This window comes from Cyprinodon variegatus, unplaced genomic scaffold (genome assembly GCF_000732505.1).
Source record: "Cyprinodon variegatus isolate N-32 unplaced genomic scaffold, C_variegatus-1.0 Scaffold494, whole genome shotgun sequence".
Taxonomy (NCBI): Eukaryota; Metazoa; Chordata; class Actinopteri; order Cyprinodontiformes; family Cyprinodontidae; genus Cyprinodon; species Cyprinodon variegatus.
The window spans coordinates 175,456-184,765 of NW_015150947.1; the positions used below are offsets into that span (position 1 = coordinate 175,456).

Sequence of the window (9,310 nt, forward strand, 5' to 3'; positions counted from 1 at the left end):
AAATTGATCTTGGATGTGTAATATTAATAGAAAGAAATCTTGGTGTTATTTTTCATCAAGACTTGTCATTTAAATTCCATAATAAACAGGTTTCTAGAGTTTTCTTTATTGATCTCTGGAATATTACAAAACTTAGTTGCATTTGTTACTTCAAGGCTGGACTATTGTAAATTTCTACTATCAGGAAGTCCACAAACTGTAGTTAAAAGCCTTCAGCTGATCCAGAGTTCTGATGAAAATGTTAAAAGAGAGATCATATCTCTCCTATCCTGCTTCTCTTCATTGGCTTCCAGTTAAATCTGGAATAGAATTTAAAATCCTCCTTTTCATAAAGCCTTTAAGCCATAATATTAGAGATCTGATAATTCCTAATGCACTTTGCTCTCAATCTGCAGGTTTACTAGTGGTTCCTACAATTTCTAAAAGTAGAATGGGAGGCAGATATTTTAGTTATCAGGCTCCTCTCCTGTGGAACCAACTACCAGTTTAAGTTTGAGGCAGACACCTTGTCTATTTTAAGGCAGGGCTTAAAACGTTCCTATATTATTAAGCTTATAGTTGATGTTTTAAGTGTTTGAGGTTGTTCATCTTTAGATCAGCAGATGCTGGTCTCAGTTGTCTACAGACAATTCCACCTAAGAGCATCTGAAATCCAGTCAAAGTGGTGGGACTGCTGTTAGTACCAGTGGGTATGTGAGGGCGACCACACAATTAAGTCAATAAAATGTCTTTAATTCCCGTCATGTGTTGTTAGGCTTACAACATGTAATAAAAATATTTGCACAGAACCACAAAGTACCCCGCACATTGTCTCTGGGATGAGAAGGGAGTCTTAGATGAGATGACATCTGCAAAGCATCAGCTCATTAAGGCTTTCATGAGGTTTGTTTGTGATCATGAAAACATCTCCGCTGCTGACTCTGTCACTTCAGGTTTTATGAACCTTGCCTTTTTAAGCACTTTGTTTTCAATAACAAAAAGTCTATTGAAATGATAGAAATATTAAGCCTCATATTATGTAAACATTTTATTAATAAACAATATACTTTTCTATTTTTTACAGGAAAATAATAAAACAGTTTTTTTTCTCATGCATGGATGTATGCACAGATACTATCCAGTAATATTAAAACAATTTGAAAACAAATATATATATATATTTTTTTTTTCCCAATATATAAAATATATGTATATATAAAGTCTGACCACCGCTTGTCTGATGCATTCATGAATGAAGATCAATTGAGATAAAAAAAATATATATATACTTTTCCTAACTTTATTAGTGGAAAGAAATAACATTTCCAAAAAATATAATAGACTTAGTTATTGAGCATAAAGTTCTTAAGTGATAGCGGTCAAAAGAAATGTGGCACTCTACTTTCATGGCACTCCAGCAGTTGTGCTAACATACACATATATATAGCATACATAATAATGAACAAAATACAACATTGTAAGCTCAGACAACTACATATCTTACAGGCTATCATTTATTACTCCATTATTTCTGTCTTATTTTTTGTTAGGTCTAAAATGCTGTATTTTTATAATGTTATAATGGGCAGAAGTAAAATCCTGAATCATCCAAATCAGTGTAATTAATCTATATGATCTGATTCACTCAGTGATTTACTTAAAAAAAAGTAAAAAGTATTCTCATTTTGAATAAGACTCTCATCTGTTTAACTTAGCAACTTTAAAAACAGTTTAATGCATATATTGTGAAACAGAAATAGTTAATTTAACTAATGATTAAACTTTGATACTTCAGTTTATTTGACAATATTGTACATTATTATATTGTATTCAGCATATAGTGATATATTGCATATATACTATCGTTTTTAAATACCTTTATTGATATATACATTTTTTAATGACAATAAAATGTTTTCTGATTTCTACTCAGATTGTATCTAATGTATGGTGTTGGATTGTATCGTAATGTTTGTCATCATTATATCCTCTTATTTCAAGGGGATTTGTAATAAAATGAAGCAGCAGGAAACACATCAATCAATAACACATACTTTGTGATTGCTTATACAAAATACATTCCTTTTATTCTTCCATTATTTTGAAAACACAAACCAAATCAATGTAAAATATTCACACATATCATTTTAGTGGGATATACATCTTAACATAATTTACACACCATTTACACAAAACAGTCAGGAAATCATTGTATTACCTGCTACAAGCTGTCTTTTTTCATGTAAGCAGTCTCATGTTTATGTCTACCTACCATATCTCCTCTGACTAGAACGTTCAGGATTAGTATGTACATGATATACATACAGTCTTAAATATAATGCTTCCAGTTTATTTACATAAAAAAAAGCTTATTGATATTTCAAATGGTTACAAGATGTATGCTTTAAAGCAATTCTATGAGTGTCTGCTTCAGGGTTCGGGAACAGAATTAAGTTTTTCAGTATTTCATGAGAAGAACGTATGTGGTTGTATTCAAAAAGGCTTAAAAGTAAACAGGGTTCCGCACCGCCCGGAGAACAAAGTATCAAACCACAGATTCTCTTTGAACACCAGCTCTATGTAATCTATCTCCGCATGTCTCCATTCCTACGGGCTTTGCAAATGGAAAAAAAAAAAAAAAACTCAATTGGAAACCCTTAAATGCTGGAGTCTCGTTAATGTGACTGGGAAAGCAGAGCCGCTTTCTGTCTGGTACCGGTACCGCCGAGTCTGCAGTGGAGTTCCACCTCGCACACAAACAGTTTCAGCTCTCGTCCCGACGGATCACAGCTGTATCTGACAGACCAAAGTGAACACAATCATGCTTTATCTCTCGCCTGCTGAACTAACGCAGCAGATGAAACTCATTAACTCAAAGCAGAACACTCTGTAGGTCTTTGGTTTATAAGTGTGAGGTGTAAGCACATTAACACTAAAGAAGTCTGACGGATGCAACAAAGTGTTCCCTAAGATAAAGATTTCAATATCTAAGGAATATGTATTTAAAATATTTTAAAGTAACTAATTGGAGAGGCTTGTAATGAATATTGTATTTTACAAAATAAAAGTCTGCTACATCTGCTGTCTCCACCTTGACAAAGTCCGCACCCATCGCAGCATGTTGCCAGCTATCTTTGCGGTTCCCTGAACATCATCCGGTCATGTTTAATTCTTCAGAGGGGCGTGGTTGGTCCATCTCCTAAAGCTGCGAGGAAAAATACATGCTTGTGTCTTGAAGTTGCGCGCTTGCGTGAGTGCAATGACGGCAGCTCACAGCAAACACATCAGAGGGTTCCCATTTGCTGTTCGCTTGCAGAGCTTTTGAACCCACGCCTCAGAAGTCTGTTCTGTCTCTAGTTAGTCTCTGTCTTTTGCTCCTTTCAGTGCAGCCACAAGCCATTCTTTTCTAAAAACTTTCCGTGGCAGATGGAGACAGAGGCCTCAGCGCCTGTGGCAGCTGCCTCGGCTTCAGATCTTCTGGCACATGTGAAGTCTGGACTTGGATGAGGAGGTGGCATCTTTCCACACCTTGCAGGAGAGGCCCTTGGCGCAGTCGCAGCGCTGGAAGATCTCCAGGCCGTGAGAACCTTTCTTCCTCTGCTTGGTGCATACCTCTCCCTGCCGCAGCACCGGTTTGCAGATTTTGGTCCAGAAGTGACGGGCGCAGCAGTAGCCGTCTGAGCAGTCGGATGAGCGTAGGCAAGGGTCGCCCTCGTGACCTTAGAAAAGATAACAGCAATAACCGATGATGAGTCAAAAAGCGACTGGGCCTTACAATATTACTCATACCCCTTCAACATTTTCACATTTTCTAAACAATATAGTGCATCTGAAACCTGTGGTGTGCATCTTTATTCAAGTCCTCGAGCCAAAACAGCTACAGCATGCTTCCATGGGGGGTAAAGCTTCTCGATGTCCTTCCTTTGGCTCCCCATATCTCAGAGGATATACTTTAAAATACTTATTTTGCTCTTTAAATCATTTAGTCCCAAAATATATTAAAGACTTTTGGTCAGTGGATCAACCATCCAGACCTTTTAGGTCTTCGGACTCAAATCTACTTTGCAGAACCATTTGCTTTATTTCCTAAGGCTCAGCTTTGCTAAGTGCTGACGACACAATATTGACATTTCTAGTATTGTTTTGTTTAATATGGAAGTTAGGTCCCCCTGAAGGCAGCTGCGCCTCAGAACTTCCCTTCTAGTTCTTTACCTGGGAGCAAGTTATTTACTACTCTTAACTCAAACTGGGTAAAACCCTATAAAAAAGGACTATAAAACAGGAGTAAAAAATTAACCACGTTTATTCCAGGTCAGGTCGTTACAGGACAGAGAAATTACTTGGAGTAAGCAAAGCTGTGGGCTCAAAAAACGTCAGCGGGCGTCCGGCAAAGACTGAGCAATGATTGAGCCCCGAACACAGTTCTCTCCTCCTTCTTATACCTCATGAGTCCATGTGTTGCATCAGGTGGATGCTTGTCCGTATCAGAAACTGACACGCCATCCATGCCTTGACTTTTATGCATCTTGCCTCTTTGCCCCAGGATTACCCATAGCTCTCCTTTATCAGTCTGGCTCCAAAATGTGCCCATATCCTGTGTATTTTTAAAGACATGAAGGCTGTCCTGATTAGATGACCTCCGAAAACACAGTGACATCCACCATGTGAAGGAAGGCCTTCTACTCTGTCTAATCTGGCTAACAGAATAAAAATGCACATGATGTATAAAGAATAAACCTAACACTTTTGTAAGCCAAAACCTTATTACCCGTGAAATAAGTAGGATTTACAAGCGCAGCAGCATTAAATATTGTATTCTAAAAGAAATCCTGCCAATCAGTGGACTTTAGCCCAGCTTAGTGCCTGGAGGATAAAGCAAAAGTGATGTATGGAGACCTACGGAAGATGGAGCAGTGGTTCTGTTATGGACGGCTGCGGAAGTTTTCATGGATTAAGATACAGCTATGCCTGCGTGTTGGGTCACAGCTTTTTGCCTCAGTCTCCATAAGGATGGATTCTGCTCATATAAGCTTCCTAAGGATCCTGAGCTGCTTTCAAAGTGGGTGAAGCAGGTCAGATGAGATCGGGAGATGTTGGAGCACTACACAGTGTCTCTTCTGGTTCGGCTGGTATAAGTGGGCTGGTTATACTATCTGTATCAGAGGCGTAGTGTTTTCTACCAGGGCTGCTGCAGTCATATTAAGCCGGGTGTACACTGCAATTTTTCAATCATTGCACGCCGCCACAACTCACAGGGGGTTTAAAAGTTAACAGCACACAATGTGATCTACTGTACGTCTAAAAACCACATCGGACTCAGCTCCGCAGTGAGATGGAGCTAGCAATATGAAGCTCTGCTCTGGCTTGGCCAATTTGTGTAATTTTGAGTACTGAAAGCCCTAAAAAGAAAAGACAACGATGTATTTGGACAAAGACATGGCTGAGCAAACGTGGATACTACAGTCTGTCAATTTTAAAGGAAGAACTCCATTTCACCCGCACCCCCACCATGCTTCCGGGGTTACATCTCAGAGGAAGAAGAAGAAGAAGAATCCTTGTTTATGCACTGAATAATTTGTCCACAACCACTTTACAACGGCCGACTGAATTTCAAACATGTTTGATTTTCTCCCGACCTTACGATTCCTGTAATAATCAATGGTTCCATCCATCTCAATTAAAGAATGTTGAGCTAGCTTCAAAAGTGTTCTCCCTCTGAAGTCACCTCACAGTGATGGGTTGCTGACGGCAATTAAAGGTAGGATATTTGTGTTACAAATACACCTATTTCATTCATAATAGCTAAGAAACCACTTAGTATTTCCTGCGGCAAGTTTTTAAAAATTACATGACAACACACAAATGCACATAGGTTTGAAACGTACACAATGAGACGTGCAACTTTTCCCTGTCTAACAAACACCATGGCCAACTCTAGGGTTTAGAATTATTATGCAAATCTTTTTTAAAAAAAGAAAAAAACTGCTGTTTTCAACACTTTCAAAGCCTCTTTGTGTATTTTAAGAGCGACAGTAATTTCTTTTCAAGAGTTTTTCCACAATCTGTTGATCATAGCACTATTTACAGGCCAAATCAGAAAATGTCTCACAATGTTAATATTTGTGAACCCTCTCCTGTAGGAGCTGTTGCTTGCCCCCCGTGTTTTTCTGCACAGAAATATCCAGGCAGTTACAAATTTTCCTAGGTGCACCATGCGGATAATCTGGAGGCAACAGATGCGACAAGCATAAACCAGGCGTTATGCCCCACTAATCTGGAATAAACTTCCAGAAAACTGTAAAAGATCTAAAACCCTAAGTTGGGTTTAATATGAGAATAATGCATTTAAAATGTGTAATAACGTAATTAATTGGAGAGGCTTTAAGTTAAATCCATTTTAAAAGATCTAATTCTTGAGAGCAGCAATTAACTGTATATTAAAACGATGAGTTTAGGTTTTCAGTCCAACTTTCTTTCATTTGGTTAATCACCTTTTTTCACTTTAATTAATCATCTTAATTATTTAAAAACCTTTATGTTGCATTGTAATTTTTCAGCGTATTTCCTTCTTTTTCTTCTGTACAGTACAGCACTTTAAATGATCTTGCTAGTGAAACGTATTATTCAAACAAACTTGTCTTGCCTTATAAAGATAACAGTTAAGAGAAAAAACTGCTAAATCCGAAAGAAATATATAAAAAGACTATTAGAAAGTGTAGAAGCTTTAGAAAGCCTAAAATAAAAAAGAATGACATAAAAGCTGGTTGAAAACTTGGTAGTACATTGCTCTTCAATATTAGAAGAGTTGTATGAGTATATATTTATATTAATTTGTGTGGTTTGTTTTGTATATATATATATATATATATATATATATATATATATATATATATATTATTAAAGTATTTCTGATTCAGCTTTATGCCTTGTGCATTTAAATATGGGGTTTTTCCAGAATCTTACATTAAATTAAATAAGGTGACATGAGCACTAAGCAGCAGTCTTAGTGAGTTATTACCAATAAACAAACCAAATCACCATTCTGTGGTTTTACTCGAATTTCACACCAAGTGCTGCTCTCCATGAAACTGTCTGCATGGCTCCAGCTAGGTGCAGGAACAGCAAAAAGCACTGTGGTTTCTTCTCGACTCATAATGTTATGCTTTGGGTACACCATTGCTGACACATGAGTAGAAAGCCAATTATCAACATAGTTTGTGGACTGGCTGGGTCCATGAATACCGAAAGACCTCCAGAAATGGAACAAGAGACATATTTAGACACCTACTTCACTGAAGGCATCTTGTGGGGGTGGGGGTCTTACCTTTTAGTACATGCTTAGCCTGGCCCCTCCCTTTCTTCCTCCAGCTGTGGTCTTTGGTGTTCAGCACATTGGGATTATCTATTGCAGAGATGTGAGGGGACAGCACACTCTCAGTGATGGAGACACAAATATCTGCAGCAAAAAAGAAAACAATGGTTTTTATAACGGTCCGTCATCTTGGCTTCTTAGCTAATCACAAAACCTTCAGTTATTTTTTGATTTACAGGATTTTTCCTTTAAAATGACATTGAATCTTCGAGACAGTAACAAGAAACCAGTATTGACATCACTTTTAGAAATGCTGAGTACCAGAAGTGTCAAAGATACGAACATTCTTTACTTACAGATACCTTGGTAAAAGAAAATACTTTGGTTAAATTAAAAGTACCTGTTGAACTTGTTTACTTAAGTAAAAAAGTACAAGTTCTACATTGATCTTAGACGAAAAAAAGTAAAAATACTTTGTTTCTAAACTTATACACAGCAACCTTTATAAACAAGTATAGTACTCTAGTATAAATTAGTTTCCCTCTTTTCTTCACCCTGCTGGTAGAAGGAAACTAAAAAATAATGACTTGATCCAGCATCATTCTAAATTAAGATTTCAAACCAGTTTATATATATATATATATATATATATATATATATATATATATATATATATATATATATATATATATATATATATAGTGCCAATTTACCAAACATGTCATCTCAAGGCACTTTACAGACATTTCAGACAAGATAACATAGATTGAACTGAACAGAAGTCCTGCATGAACAGCAGAATGCATTTAGAACTGTGGTATTCACAGCATTAAAGTTGCCGCTGACATTAACATTAAATATAACCTAAAACATAATCAAAATGTACATTTAAAATCTAATAAAGGGGGGATGGATGGGGTATGTCTTGTGTCTCAGAATCTGATCCATCAGTGTTTACCTATCAACAAACTGTGCTCCAACTGGATAGATTATCTATTGGGTCCTCATTTTCCCTGTTTAATGCTGCTGTTTCATTTTGTTGATATGTATAAAAATAACCAAAGTGGCGAAAGTAGGGAATACAAATACAGATATTTGTTGTTAAATGTAGACAGTAAGGTGAAAAGTCCTCAGAAAGTATTTTTTACATAGCTACTTGTTAGCATTGCCAGGTCCTTTACCTCAGCGGTTTATTCTTCTTAGAGCTTCATGTTATGCAATGGCCCAGCATTAAGCACCTTCATAAAGCTGTAAAATCCTGGGTGTTAAATATCTTTTTGCTGTTCTGTTCTGCTTTTCACTGATGTTATTTTGAGTTGTAACAATAAATATTACAACCTGAAACATTTCAGGACTTCAGTCGATTCTTTCCAGAAACTTAGACATTTGATTAATCCGATTTAAAGCTGTAAATTATTCACACTATTGTGAACCTGTTTGTCTTTATTTTTTTAAAATCCTAATTATTATTATGGCGGATTTATAGATACAGCCAGACTTGTAAGAGAACCCAGTAAAATAATTACAGTTTCAACATCTCCCCACTCCCTTTGTTGAGCACACAGTTTTAAAATCTTGTTTAAATTGTTTTCATTATTGGCTCCCATAAATATATCTAAGCCGCTCATATGAATAGTTCCTTTTAGATGGAGCTTGTTTTAGATTAGACGGATCAACAAACTGTGCTTTCACTGCTTCAGGATCAAAGCTGAGGAGCAGCCTCCCCACTGTTGGACATGTCATAAAAAATAGCTGAGAACACATTTTTTCCAACTGTCTTTTGTTTTCCATTGTCTTGGGACATTTAAACTTCTGTTGTAATCTTTTTTATTTTTACAAGCAAATATCTACTGTTGCCACATGTTCATCCAGGAGGATTGTATCAAGTCAATGACTCGATGTAATCGTTTGGTTTTCTTCACATGGCTTCTGTAAGGTGCATTGGGATGAGTTGTAAATTGGTGATGAATAAATGTAGCAAGGTATGCAAAGGAGGGCCTGGGTGGGATTTGATCAATC

General features: G+C 36.7%; 1 protein-coding gene across 2 annotated transcripts in view; it reads right to left on the reverse strand.

Moving 5' to 3' along the window:
* Positions 1 to 1,829: 1,829 nt before the first annotated feature.
* dkk2 (dickkopf WNT signaling pathway inhibitor 2) overlaps positions 1,830 to 9,310 on the reverse strand; it is a 35,553-nt gene continuing 28,072 nt past the window's right edge. The window contains exons 3-4 of one of the 2 annotated variants that reach the window (XM_015390348.1): positions 7,304 to 7,435; positions 1,830 to 3,698 (exon numbers count right to left, since the gene is read on the reverse strand). In XM_015390348.1, the coding sequence (XP_015245834.1) occupies positions 3,448 to 3,698; positions 7,304 to 7,435 (383 nt within the window). In that variant the 3' untranslated portion in view covers positions 1,830 to 3,447. The remainder of the gene's footprint in view (positions 3,699 to 7,303; positions 7,436 to 9,310) is intronic. The other variant, XM_015390347.1, reaches the window with a different exon arrangement.